This window comes from Petaurus breviceps, unplaced genomic scaffold (genome assembly GCF_028583685.1).
Source record: "Petaurus breviceps papuanus isolate PSGF00001 unplaced genomic scaffold, PetGlider_PUasm1.0 91133, whole genome shotgun sequence".
Lineage (NCBI taxonomy): Eukaryota > Metazoa > Chordata > Mammalia > Diprotodontia > Petauridae > Petaurus > Petaurus breviceps.
In genome coordinates this window covers 97,503,390-97,522,273 of record NW_027187419.1, presented here as the reverse complement: position 1 = coordinate 97,522,273, position 18,884 = coordinate 97,503,390, and the positions used below count along the sequence as shown (strand labels likewise).

Genomic DNA, 18,884 nt, shown 5'->3' with positions numbered 1-18,884 from the left:
ATTATTTATTTTGTCTTCTTGGGCAAAAATCACTTATCCCTGAACTTCAATTTCCTTAACTTTAAAATGCAAGATACTCCCTTTCCTACCTATTTTCACAAAAGTTTTGGGAGCTGAAATAATGGATATGAAAATGCTTTGAAAATAGTAAAGGGTTGTTTTCTGACTGTTGCTGTTCCTCAATATCTATTGAAAATTGGTAAATGTGTCTGAGATGTAGATATAATTAACTTCAGACACGATCAAATTAATTATTCTGACCAAAAATGCTATCCATTTCAGTGGGACCCGACTATCGTTGTGACAACCACACGGATTTCAGCTGTAAAACAAATTACCGTTGCATCCCATGGTGGGCAGTGTGCAATGGCTACGATGATTGCCGGGACAACAGTGATGAACAAGGCTGTGGTATGGTTTGGGATCAGGATCCGAGGGTAGAAAGAGCTAGGTTTGTTGACTTTCCCTACCTCCCTCTCATGGCAGCTGAGTGCACATTTATTATCATTCTCCTCTTCCACGTCTGTCTCCCCTCTGTTTTCCACCCCCTAACCTGAACTGCAAAAGAATTACAGATGAATCATGAAGATCTCACGCTATATTAAGCCCTCGATGAGGAAGCAATGTAACCTCGATCATAGGGACCTGTATGAGTTAGTTCGAAATGTGAAACCTTTTGTCTATAGCTAATACTTTCTTCTTTCCCCTTCTATCAGTTCCCAAAAAGAGTATCATTTCCATAACAATGTTTTGGTCATTTGGGCTTCTCATCTTTTGAAGGTCTATCTGATTTAACGTATGATCTTCTAAAAGTACTGGGTTCAAATATGGTAATGTAGAGAGAATTTTCAAGGGATCTAGAAGAAGACTGAGAAATATTAAGGAAATCTGGAGGGAGGAAGACATTTTTTCCCTAGACTTCAGAAGTATATCTGTTTTGATCTAGGTTGATAGAAGAGCTGGAGAAAAGATGAGCAAGAACATAGTAACTTTTGGCTAATGGAAATATTTACGTATCATTATTCGTAAATGATCAATGATAGTGACTTGTTGGTGCAAACTTTGGACAAACTACCATCTAGAAAACTATTCATTTTTCCAGCAGTGTTGCAAGAGGAAATGGGTTTACTTTTTGGAAATGATAAATTTCTAGCTTGGTTAAAAAGAAGATTGACATGACAGTGAGTGTTTTAAAGCACTGGAAAGGTAGAATACCCTTAGAGATCTTTAAGAGTACCATTGCAGTATAATTTTATATTTGTTCCACAGTAAAGTAGCGCTTATTTTTGGAGGTTTTTTGTTTGTTTTTTACTGTCCTGATAGCTTTTTAAAACTTTTTCAATGCCTGTGAATTTCAGAGGAGATGACTTGTAATCCTTTGGGGGATTTCCGCTGCAGCAACCACCATTGTATTCCATTAAGATGGAAATGTGATGACTATGATGACTGTGGGGATGGATCTGATGAGCAGAACTGCAGTGAGTTTTTAGTGCTTCCACACTTTACCTTATGCTGAGATTTGAGCTTCTTCTCTAATCTACCTTTGTTATCTTACTTTTTGCATTAGTTCATAGGGTATTATTTTTATTTTTGCTTGTTAGCCATTTCTTCCATTGAAATTTTTCCTTGGCTCTTCTTTGGATTGTAGAGATAACCTTGGTTTTTGGGAGGTTGTGTTAGGAGACTGCAAGATCTGGATGGAAAGACTCTTGACTGTAGGTCCACCAAGAGGTTTCTGTTGTCTAAAGACCAGCTTAGTTAAGTGGGAATAGGTTCATCACTAAAAGGTTGGCCATTAGATGATGAATTTTTTTCATCCACAGCAACTCAAATTAAGGAGGATTTACATTAAATTCTCAAAACCTCAGATTCATAAAGCATTAAAGTAAGCTACCTCAAATAAGAAATTGGAAGATATGCAAAATTTTATTAAGCCCACCAAGAATGACAATGCATCATCATCATCATCATCATTGTTATGAGTTTCAGTTCCGTCAGAAAGAAATGCAAGAATCAGAAGACAACTAAACACTGTCATATATACAATAAGTGAAAGCAATGGGAGAGAGGGAATGAGGGGATCACCTTGAGTTCTCTAAAGGAGTCAGTGAGGAAACCTGATCTGAGATTGCATTTTATTGATATACATTACACATATATGTAAAGTTTTATTATATGTATTTGTTTACATATAAATATATGTAAAGTTTTATTATATATGGTCATTATATGTATAGTCACTCTGTCTCCATATATATATATATGAAATCATGCACAAAACAACATATATTTATTTCTGTTCGTTTCATAAATATCTTAGATATCAGACATTCATCAGAGATATTCATTGCAGAGTGTTTCTTATCCTAATTGCATTTGGTTCCTACCTGTTGTTTGAGAAAAGTTAGCCTTTGTTTTCATAAACCAGATAAATTTCTTGTTGTAACACTTCACAAAGTCCTAAATTATAACCTGAGGACAACTGTTGCAATGAAAGTAATTCTTTAGGAACCTCAAACTGATGTAGAATCCTTTCTTTTTATAGGCTGGACATTTAGTGACTTACTTAAAGAGAATTTATACCCTAAGAACATCTCATTCTATTAACCTCAGTTTAGAGCCCTAGTTTACACTTTTGAAATGATGTTATCTGTGACCTGCTTATCAGAAATAATATTTCATGTACTAATTATTTCCTTATCTCCTTTCTAAGCCCCTCGGGAATGCTCTGAAAGTGAATTCCGTTGTGACAATCAGCGTTGTATTCCTTCCCGATGGATATGTGATCATGACAATGACTGTGAGGATAATTCAGATGAACGAGATTGTGGTACCTATAACATATATCTTTATCTATATTTACATCTATATTTGTATCTATATTTATTTCTTTGAAAGAGTAACCACTGAATAATGTACCACTAAGAGAAAAATTATTTTTATTTAAATGGTGACTTAAAATATTTTTTTCCTTTATCTGATTTATATTTATGGTGTAGTGGTCTAGTTGATTCAGTTTTAAGTGAGATTGTCTGAGAATAATACTATGCTCTATTGACTTTTGCAAATAATATGCAAATAAAAGCAATTATTGTTCTACCTATTTCATGTGCCTGAATGTGGTCCTCAAGAAAATACAAATGGAGGTCATTGTCCCAAAGACTTGAGCACCGGAACAGTAATCAGATTGCTCTGGTTCTTTATCCAGCTCTTACATTTACCTTAGAATAGGTCTGGAGAAGACCAATAAGTGTCTTCAAAGGATGGAAAATTAGGTTTATGAGTAAAGGCTTCAGATATGAGTATTTTTTAGTATGTCAGAGGTGTCACCGAAAATAGCATTTCACCATGTCCATACTAAGGGCAGTACTTTCCATGACTGTATCTTGAGAGGGAATGATTTGGGAACAATATGGTAGAGTGGGAAGTATATCAGATGTAGATCCAGAGGATTTCTGTTCAAATCCTGTTCTGCTCACTACTATCTGTTATGACTCTGGGCAAGTCAGCTTCTCTGGGACTCAGTTTCCTCTTCACTCAGATGAAGGGGTTGAATTAGGTAACCTTTGTGGACCTTTCTAGCTCTTACTCTATGATCTCAAGTTATGAGGGTTAGTTAGGGTCTGTGGTTATCTGACTATGAGTAACAAGAATGTTTTGGTAAATTTTCATTCTCTAGAAATGAGGACCTGCCATCCTGGATTTTTCCAGTGCACTAGTGGTCACTGTGTACCTGAACGACTCAAATGTGATGGAAGTGCTGACTGTCTCGATTTCTCGGATGAAGCCAGCTGCCGTGAGTCAGTCTAGCTATTTGTAATGAAGCTTTTATGAGGAAGCAGTGTGATTAAGTGAGCCCATTTTGGGGGACAAAATGCCTTTAGCTGTTTTCTATTCAACCTTCATAGGTAACTAATAATTATCACAGGGGTCTTATTTAATCTGTTGATTGAGTTTTATCTGATTCCTTGGTCTTTATAGCTCACATACATGAAAGGGCTAACACAAAAGAGTTTATTAATAAAATCCCTTAAAACGGCAGTAGTGACTATGTCTATGATAATAAAATTGCATGTAGGTGATCAATTACTACCTTGCATGTGTGACTGAATTATTTAATTTTGATAGAAGCACAGCAGATATAATTGTCTCGGTGCTATGGACAGAGTGATGGATTTAGAGTTAAGAAGGCTTGAGTTTTTGGATAATTAGACACTGCTTAAGTTACTTACCTTATATCTGCCTCGGTTTCCTCATCTGTAAAATGAGAGTAATTGTCACACCTATTTCCCAGGGTGGTTGTGAGGACTAAATGAGACAGATAAAATGAAGAAAAAATCTAACTCTAAATAATACAATCATATTTGTATACCTCTATATAAATGCCTTTATTATTGTTGTTATTGTTATTATAACTATGATGAAGCCAATAGCTAGAAATAGAAATATTTTATAATCCTATTTGTAAAACTCTCTACAAATGCAATGTTACTATTAACAAATACAAATTATTGTTATCAATAGACATTTATGATAGAAACATATATTAGATAAAAACAATGCACACAATAACTGAAAAATAGTGTAAAAGAATTTTGATCAGAAGTGAAACATAGCTTTATAAAGTATTTATTTATTTGTTTTTCTAAAGCAATTGGGGTTAAGTAACTTGCTCAAGGTTACATGGCCAGTTCTTTCTGGGTGTGGTGCTAATTATCTGAGCCCAGATTCAATCCCAGGTCATCCCGACACTAGGGCCAGTGCTCTTACTCGCTGAGCCACCTGGCTGCCCCTAAGCAATTGGGGGTTAAGTAACTTGCTCAAGGTTACATGGCCAGGTGTTTCTGGGTGGGTGCTAAGTGTCTGAGCCTGGATTCGATCCCCAGGTCATACTGACACTGGGGCTGGTGCTTTTACTCACTGTGTTACCTGGCTGCCCCAGAATTTATTTTTAAAGCAATTGGGGTTAAGTAACTTGCTCAAGGTTACATGGCCAGTTATTTCTGGGTGTGGTGCCAAGTATCTGAGCCTGGATTCGATCCCAGGTCATCCTGACTCTGGGGCCGGTGCTCTCACTTGCTGCACCACCTGGCCACCCCTATAAAGTATTTATTTTAAATAACTGAAAACATAGTTTTCAGTTCTAGCCCTAAAGCTGCTATTACATACTGTTGCAAATTGGGATCCACATAGAACCTGGCTAGACTTTGATGCCTCTCCTAAAGGAATAATCCATTAACCCTTGTATATTGGAGATTTTCAGCTGCAGTAATAGGAGTATGGTAAGCAGGAATCAGATGGTACTTAGTGTTAGATCAATGAAAGGAAAAATAACAACCAAACAGAATAGATGATCTGAAGGAAAATGAGAATTGCCTTTCCCCTGCTCCCAATTATTATTAACCTTTCCAGTAACTGATCTGTCTCTTTCTGCACACTAGCCACCCGTTATCCTAATGGCACATACTGTGCAGCTACCATGTTTGAGTGTAAGAACCACGTCTGTATCCAGCCATTCTGGAAGTGTGATGGTGATGATGACTGTGGGGACAATTCTGATGAGGAACTTCACCTGTGCTGTAAGGGCAGAAAATAGAATGAATGTGTTAACTCTCTCCAATGACCTCATTCAGTCATCCATTAAGCATTTATTAAAAACCTATTATGTGCCAGGTACTGTGCTAAGAGCTGGGGGTACAAAGAAAGGCAAAAGACAATCCCTGTCCTTGAGAAGCTCCCAGTCTAATAGGGGAGGAAATATGAAAACAACTATGTACAGACAAGATATACATATACACACATATGATAAATAGGAAATAATCAACAGAGAGAAGACACCAGAATTAAGAGGGATTGGGAAAGGCTTCCTGGAAGAGATGGCATTTTAGCTGCAATTTGAAGAAGGCCATATAAGCAAGGAGGTAGATATGAGGAGGGAGAGTATTCCAGGAATGGTGGAAAGCTAATGGAAAAGCCCAGAATTTGGAGATGGAGTATCTTATTTGAACAGCAATGAGGACAATGTCCCTGAATAGAAGAGTATGTGGTAGAGGAGGTGTAAAGTGTAAGAAAACTAGAAAGGTAGGGGGGGAGTACTAGCTTATGAAGGGATTTGAATGCCAGATGATTGTTTTATTTGATCCTTGTGGTGATAGGGAATCACATGGAACAAGGATGGTCTTTACCTAGTACCTTTTTCATGAGGTAGCAATTTCATACCTTTGGAGACGTCTGACATTCTTGCCATTCTTTGTGTTCTGTATGACACTTATTTGCTTTTTGAAATGAAAGTGAACTAAAATGAATTATGTTGTAAGATTTTTGCAGTTTCCTTTGAAATAATTGAAGACACTCTGGGGTATCACAAGATCAAAACAGAGACTTACTACTACAGTGGGTAGAGGTTTTTTCTGTAGAAAGGAAGATTTGTAGTCATTTCTCTTTAAGAACTTACCATCTCTTTACTTCTAAGCCCTTCTCCTCATTAGTTACCATTTTAAAGTGTCTTATTGGGCCATGATGATATATGGCTATTTTCCTTCACAATACAAAGAGTTATTTTAATTCATTTCAAGTACATTTTTTGTAGGGGCTCCATACTGCCACTCCTGATATTTCTTTACTTGTTAAGTTTTAAGTAAATATCTTAGAAGCCTGCAACTGGGAATGAGGTAGGGAATTGGGAACTGGTACTCCTTCAACAAGATAAATGTTCGCAGGTATGAAAATAAAACTTTGAATGGTAGGGAAGGAAGCCTCATTTCTTTTGTAGGTAATGCTATATAGTTATTCGATATGTATTTGTATATGTATCTGTCAGAACGTAAGCTCTTTGCAAATGCTGATTGTATTTCTATCTCCAATTCTGAGCACAGGATATGGCACACAGTAGGTATGTGGTAAATGCCTATTAATTGATTGATTATAGGCACATTCACAAATGTGTTTAAAATTTTACATCTAACTTTTGGGTGAAGAGAATTCATTTTCAATTAAATTTCAATAAAACATTTTTGTCAAAAATGCATATCTCACTTTTCACATAGTTCTCCCATTTTCCTCCCAAAGACTCTTAATTTATAACCTCTCATATTTTAAAAGCATTTTAAGCATGCAGTTCTTAAAAGCAAGTAAAATAACTCATGCCCTGTATTTGAAAGCAGAGTATAACTTTATTTCATTCAGTAAGATCTTACTTTGTGGTGTGTGTGTGTGTGTGTGTGTGTGTGTGTGTGTGTGTTTAGGTTTTATGTTAGGGATTAATTGGGGATGGGGAGAGATTGGCTCCCTTTACCAGTGCAGATTGACTACTCAGTCTAAGAGAGCTGATTAGGGCATTGAGAGGTAAAGAGACTTGCTAGCATGCATGAGAGGCAGGACTGGACCAAGAGTCTTCACGATTCTAAGACTCTTTATCTTTCTTTATCTGCCATGCCCATTGTCATAGGCCATAGAGGACACAAAGTCAGTAGAGGACATGGTCTTCCCTCTTGAGTTTCTTATATTCTAGGAAAGAAGACATCACACACACACACACATATTATCTATCTATCTATTGTCTATCTATTAGCTAGAGAAGAATTCAAAGGTAAATGAATGACAGAGTGATAAGATGAATATGGATGATATATGTGGTTAGTGAGGGAATTCAAAGCAATGCTGTTTACTTACTAGCTAATTTACTCGTGAATTTGGGCAAATCCCTCAATCTTTTTGAATCTGAATTTCCTCATCAACAAATGAGTGTGTTGAACTAGAAAACATTTAAAATTTCTTCTAGCTCTAAATTACTGAGTCAGTCAGGTGAACAAGCATTGATTAAGCACCTACTACTATGTGATAGACACTGTGCTAAATGATAGGGATAAAAGAAAGATAAAAGATAATCCTTACCCTCGAGAAGCTTGCAATCTAAGGAGCCCATGAATGAGGCTTGTAATGGTGATGCTGGTCACAATTTTGATCAGATTTAGATGGAATAGCTTCTGGATAGTTTTAAAAGGAGAAGAGTATGATTCTGGTAGTGACTTTCTGTTACACTAATGTTCTTCTAACATGTATCCATAGTTTAATCTCGATTTCTTTCTTTTTTTAGTGGATAATCCCTGTGAGCCACCATTTCGGTTCCGATGCGAAAACAATCGTTGCATTTATAGCCATGAGCTTTGCAACCATGAGGATGACTGTGGGGATGGAAGTGATGAGAAAGAGGAACACTGTAAGTGGACACTTCTTCACAAAATCAACCCTGTATTTTAGGGAATTTTGGTTTCAGGAATTTAGTTTACTTTATCAGTGATTTAGTAAGTGCCTTGTTCTACCTCTCGGGGATACAGAAACAAGAAAAAGTCAGAGTCCCTCTCCTGAAGGTGTTTCCATTCTATCTGGAAAATGGGACATATAATGAAACAAGTATAATATAAAATAAATGGAGGAAGAAGAGAATACTAACAAATGAGGGCTCTCAGGGAGCATCTCGTTAGGGACTTGGCACCTGAACTGAGCCTTGAAGATGGAAGGAAGAATTCTGAGAGGCAAGAGATGAGGAGGGAGCTCATTTTAGGCATGGCAGAGAGCTTATGTGAGAACCAGGTGGTGAGAGATAGGATGTAGCATTTAGGGAATATCCATTGGTTCATTTTGACTGGAACATGCAGTTCTTGAAGTGGGGAGCAGTCTGAAATAAGACTGGGAAGTCTGTGGGAGCCAGATTGTTAGAGCTATAATGATAATAATAATAATAATAATAATAATAATAATAATAATAATGACAACTCTGTATGAGGCACTGTGCTAAGTGCTTTTTTTAAAAACAGATAGTATCTTATTTGGAAATAACCCTGGGATATAAATGCTATTATTATCACTATTTTACAGATGAGAAAACTGAGGCAAACCTTTAAATCACTTGCCCAGGGTCACACAGCTAGTAAGTACTTGAGACTTTAGTACCAGGTTCAGGAAACTAGCCATTTTACCATTTTCATACAATATTGGAGAGAAGGAAGGTCTTCAATACATGAACAAAAGAAAAAGAAATGAAATTATTAAATAATTTTGGGGGATGTAAAGATAACTAATAACAATAAGAGAATTTATTCACATGAAAGATCCCTAAACCTCATTCTGAAATTTATGATGAGGCATAGTAGAAAGAGTATTGATTTTGGCATCAGAGGGCCTGGGTTCAAATCTTTCCTTTGTCACTTTCTTGTGCGATCTTGGGCAAATAAAATAACTTAATTTCTCTCAGCTGCATTTCCCTCATTTGTAAAATAAGAGGCTGGACTAGATGTCCTGTGATATCTCTTCTGGCTCTATATGTGGATCCTATTAAATATATACACACATATATGCATATATTATAGTATACATGTATATATTTCCAGTTGAAAAACTGATTGAACTAATTATACTTGCATAAATTATTTTTGAAAGTCATAAAATACAACTGAACACACAGTAACGATTAGTGAGAAAAAAAACAAGGCAATCATAGAGGTTTTGTGTAGTTCTGAAAAGTATAGTTAAGTATCCAAATAATTTGACAAGCTGAATTGACTGCAGACTCCCAGAATGCATCTTTCACATATGGGAACCTATTTCATTTTTTCTTTCTTCTTTTAATTGCTTTCTAGTTGAGATACTAATGCAGTATAGGATTGCAAAAATGGGCAAAATACAAAGGTAGAAAGAGAAACTAAAGAGCCTGGATTGTCTACATATTGTTATAGTCACATCAGCATCTGTTAGGAGTTTCTGAGTTGTTCGAGTGGAAGCACAAATTGCAAATGGGTCGACATGACCCAGCCTGTCCTCTGTGACTGGAATACACTCCTTTATCTCCTCCACTGGCTAGCTCCCTGAGCTTCCTTCCAGACTCAGCTTATATACAAGCCTCCTACACAAGGCTTTTTCTGACCTCCCTGGTTGTTAATACTCTTTTCCCAACCCTCCAAAATTACTTTGTATTTGCTTTGTATATAATTTATATTGATTTATCTGTGTTTTATATTGCTTTCCCCAGTGGAATGTAGGCTCCTTGAGGGCAGGGACTGTTTCTTTTTCATCTTTTTTATTGCTAGCACTTAGCCTGATACTTTGGGAGTAGATTTTAAAATAAACGCTTGTTGGATAAATGAATGAATAAGATGAATTATAGCTATACATACATATATGTGTATATATATGTATATACACACATAGATATTATATATTGAGATAATTGTCTGGTTTAAATTGTAGCACTGCCTAAGTAAACTCAGATGCTAGAATATCATCCTTATCCTTGTCCAGTTATTGCTGACTGCCATCACACAAAGCACAATTTTGGCGAAGTTCTCACTTTTTAAAATTTAAAAAAAGTTGATAATTTATTTTCTATTTCTCTTGAGAAAATCAGGATGAGCACCAAATGGTGATTCACATTTCATAAATGAATGATGTATTGCTCTTCAGAGATGAAGTTAGTCATGATTTGATGTAGGGTTGTTAATTACTGATCTATTTTAGATGATTAATCATATAGCTCTCTCAGTGCCATTAGTGAAAACATTATATTAAAGAACAGAACTCCAGTATTTCATATCAGAGTACATTTTTAAAGAGTGAAAATTCATTTTCCATAAGAGGAAAATTATAACCTAGGGTAGCATGGGAGTAAGAAACGAACACTGCTGCATTTTGTCTGGGATGGAGCTGGGAAAAGTGTTATTTTTCTCCATTTGGAGGATCTTTCTAAACACCTCAAATTGAGCACACAGTTGGTCGGTTGCCTGTTAAATCTGATCAATAGAAAAAGCCTCCTTTAAAAACTTTCTGCAGTGACATGGAGGTGGACTTTGGTTTTCAAAGACTAAACCAATAGAGAGTAAGGACCCTCAAAGGAACTATCAAGCTGAAAAAGCTGATGTATGGGTCCATATTGATTTTTGTTTGTTTGTTTTATTGGAGGGCAATTGGGGTTAAGTGACTTGCCCAAAGTCACACGGCTAGTAAGTGTGTCAAGTGTCTGAGGCCGGATTTGAACTCAGGTCCTCCTGACTCCAGGTGCTCTATTCATTACGCCACCTAGCTGCCCTAGTCCATATTGATTTTTTAAAGAGTTATTCTACTTATTACAGTATTAAAGCTGTACTTGTGTTGTACAATGATCACCATATTTTTTCTGAGGCTCCATATTTTGTCACATCTTTTTACTCTTATTTAGAATTATATGGGGTTTTTATTAATCAATCAAATATTAAGTATTTACTCTATTAAATGAGGCATAATGAGGTTATAGATAAAAGAACACATAATGACACTATGCCTGTTCACAAGGACCTTACATTCTAAGCAGAGATTGAACAGCTACATGTAAACATAAAAATGTGTACATCATAAATAAAAAGTGAATATAGGTAATATTGTTAAATGGAGGGTAGTTTTAGAAAGTGAACTTCATGAGAAGATAGTCTTTAAGTTATGTCCTAAAGGAAGAGAGGGTTTCAATGAGGCTGAAGACTAAACCATTAGAGAGCAGGGACCCTCAAAGGAACTACCAAGCTGAAAAAGCTGATGTATGGGTCCATATTGTCACCTGAGAACCAGTGTAACTAATTTAAGAAAGACTCATCGTGGAAAGATTCCACCAAGTGATGGTTATTTTTGGCCTCAGAGACACACAAGCAGTACATTGATACAGGGAGGGACTAACTATACCAATGAAATCACAGATTTTAAAAGGACAGTGAGCAAGTATGGGTGATTAATTTCTCCCACTCCTTCTATGATTTTTCTTCTATATGGACATCATTTAGGAATATCCAGAAAATTCATTCCTTAACGAGTCTCTTACAATCTTTGATGTATGACCTTCAACAAGTCACTTAATCCCACTGATATTATAGGTTTCTAACCTATAAAATGAGGGTGTTCCTCATCCCAGAGGGAGTTGTATGGTTATGAATCATTTGGTAGTATTAAAGGTATGTGTAGATAGACCTGTGGGGATTAAAACTATAGTTAAAAGGTGTTTATTTCAGAGAGTGTCTATGTGGATGGTGGATTTTGGAAAGGGAAAAATGGGACTAGCCCCTCATTGCTGCCTCCCAAATTAAACATATTGCATCTGTGATTCCAAAGGGTGGGTCTGGTCAGAGTGGGCAATGGGGAAAAGGGAGAAGCTCTATTCTGAAAAAAAAATCCTGGGCTAACTGCCCCCCACAACATTATGCAGGAAGGAGACTTGATTTTGAACCTTTTTTTCAAATGTAGGTATGAACCCAACCACTAAACCTTGTACAGAAGATGAATTCAAGTGTGGCAACGGACACTGTATTCCTTTGAGTTATGTGTGTGATGACTTTGATGATTGTGGGAACCATTTTGATGAAACAGGCTGCAGTAAGTAAAACTTTTGTTAAAACATTGTTATATCTACATATACATGTTTTTTAGATTTGCCAATTTTTTTGTTATTAGCCTTGCTGATCATTTGTATCAAACTTTACCAGGTTTCAAACCAATGAAAGAACCAAGAGGGAACTCATTGTGTGTGTATGTGATATTTATAATAATATAATAATGATGATGTTATCTTCTTGAAACCTTCATTCTGCTCCTTCTTTCTCCAGGACGTTTCTCTGGTCATTGTCCCCCCTTTCTCATGTATCTTTCAATTTCTCCCTCTTAGTCCCATGTTGAAACAGTAAACTTTCCCTTTACCCTTCTACCTCATTGAGTTATTGACAAATTTTCTTTAAAAAGGTATTTTTTAATGCTCAAGGCCTTCATTTTCTCACTACTCATATTCTTCTCACCCCCTTGCAGTCTGGCTTCCACTCCATACCACTCTACCGAAATGGCATTCTCAAAGGTTGACCTCCAATAACTAAACATTGACCTTAAACATTAAACATTGACCTTCAATAGCTAAGTCCATTGGTCCCTTTTCAGTCCTCAGACTCTAATTTCTGCAGTTTCTGACCACTCATTCTTACTGTGTACTTTCTCCTCCTGTGACTTCAGAGACTCACTCTATCCTTTAACCACTCCTTCATTTCCTTTGCTGGCTTCGCATCATCTTCCCAACCCCCAATAATGTGTGTTTCTCCTGGTACTGTTCTTGACAATTTTTTCTCCTCTCTAAAGTTTTTCCGATGGTAATCTTACTTGTTTCCACAACCTTTGACCATTACCAGTAGAGGTAGGACTAAAACTGGAGTCAGAGGAACTAGATTTTAATTTTGACTCTCTCATTTACGTATTGTGTGACTTTTGGCAAATCATTTCACTTTCCTGAACCTCAGTTTCCCAGCTCTAAACATATGACAAAATGATTTCCAAGTAGGTTACTCCCAAAGCTGTATCTTCAGTAGTACAGAACTATATTTCTTACTGCCTACAGGGAACCTCCATCAATATGTCCCATTATCACTTTAAAATTAACATGCCCCTAGGGGAGGCTAGGTGGTGCAGTGAATAGAGCACCAGCCCTGGAGTCAGGAGGACCTGAGTTCAAATCCAGCCTCAGACATTTAACATGTACTAGCTGTGTGACCTTGGGCAAGTCACTTAACCCCAATTGCCCTGCCCTCCCCCCTCCAAAAAGCAAAAACAAAACAAAACAAAAAAACGTAAATTCCTTGATGGTGGGGACCATCTTGTTAAAAAAAAATTAACATGCCCCAAACCAAAGTTAATATCTTTTCCCCTGCCTTTTGATTTCACTATTTCTGGGACTTAGTTTTATCATGTATAGTACGAAAGGGTTGGACTAACTTTTCTCTAAGATCATCTAAAACTTCTAGTCTATCATACTATCTCAGGGTACTTGTTAAAAATTGGAATACCACATGTGAAAAGCTTTATCTTAGTGTGCCATCTGTAATAATTTTTCCATTTCTACCTTTACCACACCCTCAATTTATACAGCTACTGCCTTAGTTCAGGCCTTCATCACTTCTTGCCTTGATTATTGTAATAGCCATATAATTGTCCTCCTTCTTCAGGTCTCTCACTACGCCAGTCCACCCTACAAACAGCTGACAAAGTTACTGTTCAGTCATTTCAGTCATGTCCAACTCTTTATGATTCCATTTGGGGTTTTCATGGCAAAGATACTAGAGTGGCTCGCCATTTCCTTCTCCAGCTCATTTTACAGATGAGGAAACTGAGGCAAACAGGGTTAAGTGACTTGCTTAGGGTCACCAAACACATGTCTGAGGCCAGATTTGAACTCAGAAAGATGAGTCTTCCTGTGTTCTATTCACTGTGCCATCCAGTTGCCTTAGCTGACGAAGTAATTTTTGTCAAATGCCAATTTGACCGTGTGACTCCCCTATTCAAACAATTCCAGGGGCTTCTTGTAACCCTTAGGGTGAAACATAAACTTCCCCTGTTTAGCATTTAATAAAGTCCTAGGCAACCTGGGGTCAATTGCTTTTTCTATTCTCCTTAGAAATTTTCTTCTCCCCCCCTTTTCTCTTCTCTCTCTCTCTCTCTCTCTCTCTCTCTCTCTCTCTCTCTCTCTCTGTCTCTCTCTGTCTCTCTATCTCTCTGTCTCTGTCTGTGTCTGTCTCTCTCCTCTCTGTCTGTCCCTCGTGTGCACACACACACACACACACACACACATTCTGTGATCTACCTAAACTAGCATTCTCTTTGTTTCTCACATCTAACATTCAATCTCTTCTCTATGTGTATGTACACTGGCTGTCTTCCATCTGCTCCCTCTATATCTATCACATGGATTTCCTCATTTTCTTTAAGACACAGCTCAATCACCATCTTAAGTACCAAATGGTTCTTAATCCTCCTAACTGGTAGGGTTGCCCTTCCAAACTACCTTGTATTGAAGTACTTTGTACACATTTGTATTTATCAACTTGATATTTTTTCTGTAAAAATATTTTTACATATACTTGCCTCCTCCATTAAAATGTAAACTCATAGGGAATAAGTCAGTTAATCATTTATCAATCATGTATTATGCTTAATATGTGCCAGCTGAACATCTAGGTGGCACGGTGGATAGAGCACTGGGCTTGGAATCAGGAAGACTCATCTTCTTGCATTAAAATGTGGCCTCACACACTTACCAGCTGTGTGACCCTGGGCAAGTCACTTAACCCTGTTTGCCTCAGTTTCTGCATTTGTAAAATGATCTGGAGAAGGAAATGGCAGACTGCTCCAGTATTTTTGCCAAAAAAGTTCCAATGGGGTCACAAACAATGACACAACTGAACAATAAAAAAGTGCCAGGCATTTGCTAAGGGCTAGAGCTACTGTTACCACTCTTGATCTCACTGGCACCAGCACCAGCACCAGCACTAGGCAGCTAAGTAATACAGCGGAAAGAGGGCTGGTCCAAGCGTCAGGAAAATGTAAGTTCAAATGTGGCCTCAGACACAAGTTCTGTGACTCTGTGACTCTGGGCAAGTCACTTAACCTCTGTTTGCCTCCGTTTCCTCATCTGTAAAATGGGGATAGCATTTACCACCTAGGGTTGTTATGAGGGTTAAATGAGATGATATTTGTAAAGAGCTTAGCACAGTGCCTGACATATGATAGGCACTATACGAGTGTTAATTAATATTATTATTGTTATCGCCCAAATCAAAGGGGCTTGGGAAAAGCTCATATAGATGCGATTTTATCTGGGACTTTAAGGAAGTCAGGGAAGCTAGGAGGTGGAAATGAGGAGGGAGAGAATTCTAGTCATGGTGGGGCTGGGGACAACCATCAAAAATTCCCAGAATCTAGAGATGGAGTATCTTGTTGGAGGAACAATTCTATAAGGAGGCCAATGTTATTGGAATGAATTGTACATGTGGTAGTATAAGGCATAGGAAGACTAGAAAGGTGTGGGAAAGGGTTAGGTTATGAAGGATTTAAAATTATATCCTAGAGGTAATAGAAAACCATTGGATTTGATTGAGTGGGGTTAGGGTAGTGGGCAACATTGCTCGGATCTGTGATTTAGAAAGATCACTTTGATAGCTGAGTAGAGGTTGAACTGAAGTAGGGAAAGACTTGTGGCAGACAGACTAACCGGAAGGCTATTGTAACAGTCTAAGCATGAGAAGATGAGGAAGTGACAGTGTCAGAGGAGATATGGGGGTATATGCAAGAGATGACAGAAGGTAAAATCGACAGGCCTTGGCAACATATTGGATATGTGTGTGTGTGTGTGTGTGTGTGTGTGTGTGTGTGTGTGTGTGTGTAAGAGAGTGAGGAGCTGAAGGTGATGTTTAGTTATGAACTTTCATGACTGGGATGGTGATGGTACCCTCAACATCAATAGGGAGTTTTGGGAAGGGTTTAGAAGGAAAAATAACGAGTTTGGTTTTGAACGTATTGAGTTTAAAATGTCTGTAGGACATCTAGTTCAAGATGTCCAGTAGACCTTTGGAGATACAAGGTTAGAGGTCAACAGAGGGGTTAGGAATGGATAAGTTGATTTGAGAATAATTAACAGATATATGATAAGTGGATCTAAGGCAGCTGATGAGATCACTGAGGGAGATATTATAGAGGGAAAAGAGAAGAGGGCCCAGGACATAGGCCTGTGGGACACCCAGGGTTAATGGGTGTCACCTGGATAAAGATCCAGCAAAGCAGACCGAGAAGGAGTGATCAGATAATCAGGAGAACCAGGAAAGAGCAGTGTCATGAAAACTTAGAGAGAAGGGTGTATCAAGGACAAGAGAGTGATTTATGGTGTGAAAGGCTGCTAAGAAGTTAAGAAGGATGGAGACTGAGAAAAGACTATCAGATCTGGCAATTAGATTATCAATAACTTTAGAAAAAGTAGTTTCAGTTGAATGATGAGGTCAGAAGCCAGAGTATAGAGAGTTAAGAAGAGAGTGAGAGGGAAGGAGTGGCCATCTACTTGTTTTAGATGACCTTCTCAAGGAATTTAGCTCAAAAGGGAAGAGAAATATGGGACAATAGCTAGCAGGGATGGATGGACCAAAGGAGGATTGAGTTTTTGTAGATGGGGAAACATGGGAATGTTTTGTAGTCAATAGAGAAGAAGGGAGTGACAGAAGATCAGTGAGAAAGTGAGGATGATAGAGGAGGAATCTACTGGAGAAGACATAAAATAGGTATTGCTTCATCCTGTAGTTATATCCCCAAAGCCTAGCACAATGCCCGGCACATAGGTGCTTAATAAATACTTGTTCATTGATCAGTTCTGTGAGATTTCACAACTTCTGATTCTGGGGGCCCAGATTATTTGCAGTCTTTGCCATGGATTAATACTATGTGCAATACCTTGACATACTTTCCATGCAATGCTATGAAATGATGTAATCTATTGAGTTAATGTAAATATGACATAAGTTGAGTTACCAAAACAACTCCACTCTCAAATTCTGCCTCTGTTGTTGGAGTGATGCAAACTATAGCAGGTGTTTGGAATCTTTCCAAGTTTAAGACTGAGATAAAAATTGGTTCCTCTTTCATTTGCCCATGCTAATTTAGCTGCTTGAAATTAATCACAGTGCTTTTTAATGGCATTTAATTAAAACTGGCATATATTTACAGAAAATAGGTAGCACCCAAATGAGTATGGGAATTAAGGCCACATTTCTTCTCAGCTATTAATACATTGGTATATCTCAGGATCAGAGCATCATAAATTTAAAGTAAGAAGGTACCTTAGAGGCTCTCAGGTTCATCATCTGCCTTTTACAGATGAGGAAAGCGAAGCATAAATAAGTTAATTAAATTGCATAGGATCAGGGAGCTAGTACATGTTTGAGGCAGGATATTAACTCAGGTCTGTCCGACTCTCAAGCCCAGTGCTCTATAATGTAGGACAAACACATGGCCCACTGACTGCATCAAACCAGAGCACTCCTGAGTGCAGCAAATAAGATTAAAATGTATTTGGGAAATTTCTAACAAAATAAATAAAAATACAACACTAATTTGTGGTTTTTTAAGTCAATGTACAGTCAACAGAGAACCATTTCTATTTGAATCTGACACCACTGATACAAAAGGCTTCACTTAAGTATTTACTCATTATAGTGCGGAGGAGACCCTGACTTTTTAAAGGTTATGCTCCTGGACCACAAGCTCTGACAGGTCTCACCAAGCTGCAAAGACTTTGAGGACATATCCAGCAATAGGTTATGGGCCCATTGTCTAAGTATCAGCTTAGAAACATTTGGGGTGATGGCGGTGGTGGCATAGCAACTCATGAAATCATCTACTAAAATGGAAAGAGGCTACAGTATGTATTAGAAGAAAGAGTATCCTCACCAATGGAATCATGAGTATTGAGGCTGCTTTTTGAAGTGGGGAAGATGTAACACAGTAGAATTTAGTCTTAATGATTATTATGTGGGTCAGTAATTTGGCTATAAAATAAAATATATACCTCTAAGTGACATTATGTGAGTACTAGTAAAACACATCCCTTTTTTCATTATTAGAAAATTTATTAGGGGAGGCCAGGTAGCACAGCGAGTAAGAGCACCGGCTCCAGTGTCAGAATGACCTGGACATCGAATCCTGGGCTCAGACACTTAGCATCCACCCAGAAACACCTGGCTGTGTAACCTTGAGCAAGTTACTTAACTCCAATTGCTTAGGGGCGGCCAGGTGGCTCAGCGAGTAAGAGCACTGGCTCCAGTGTTGGGATGACCTGGATCAAATCCGGGCTCAGATACTCAGCACCACACCCAGAAATAACTGGCCGTGTAACCTTGAGCAAGTTACTTAACCCCGATTGCTTTAAAAAAAAAAAAGAAAATTTATTTATTTTAATGCATTTATAATCCGTCCCTCTGTCTCCTCTCTTCCCCTCCCTCATTGTTTTTCTTTTTTAAATGGTCATTGAGGCATTTGGAAATAACTTGTCCAATATTCCTTAATATTTTAAAGTT

At 37.7% G+C, this 18,884-nt stretch overlaps 1 protein-coding gene across 2 annotated transcripts in view; it reads left to right on the top strand.

Annotated features, from left to right (window-relative positions):
- Window positions 1-18,884, top strand: part of LRP2 (LDL receptor related protein 2) — a 264,762-nt gene that overhangs the window by 201,424 nt on the left and 44,454 nt on the right. For both annotated transcript variants that reach the window (XM_069080640.1, XM_069080638.1), the window contains exons 57-63: window positions 283-411; window positions 1,359-1,478; window positions 2,714-2,830; window positions 3,680-3,796; window positions 5,442-5,579; window positions 8,096-8,218; window positions 12,259-12,387. In XM_069080640.1, the coding sequence (XP_068936741.1) occupies window positions 283-411; window positions 1,359-1,478; window positions 2,714-2,830; window positions 3,680-3,796; window positions 5,442-5,579; window positions 8,096-8,218; window positions 12,259-12,387 (873 nt within the window). The remainder of the gene's footprint in view (window positions 1-282; window positions 412-1,358; window positions 1,479-2,713; window positions 2,831-3,679; window positions 3,797-5,441; window positions 5,580-8,095; window positions 8,219-12,258; window positions 12,388-18,884) is intronic.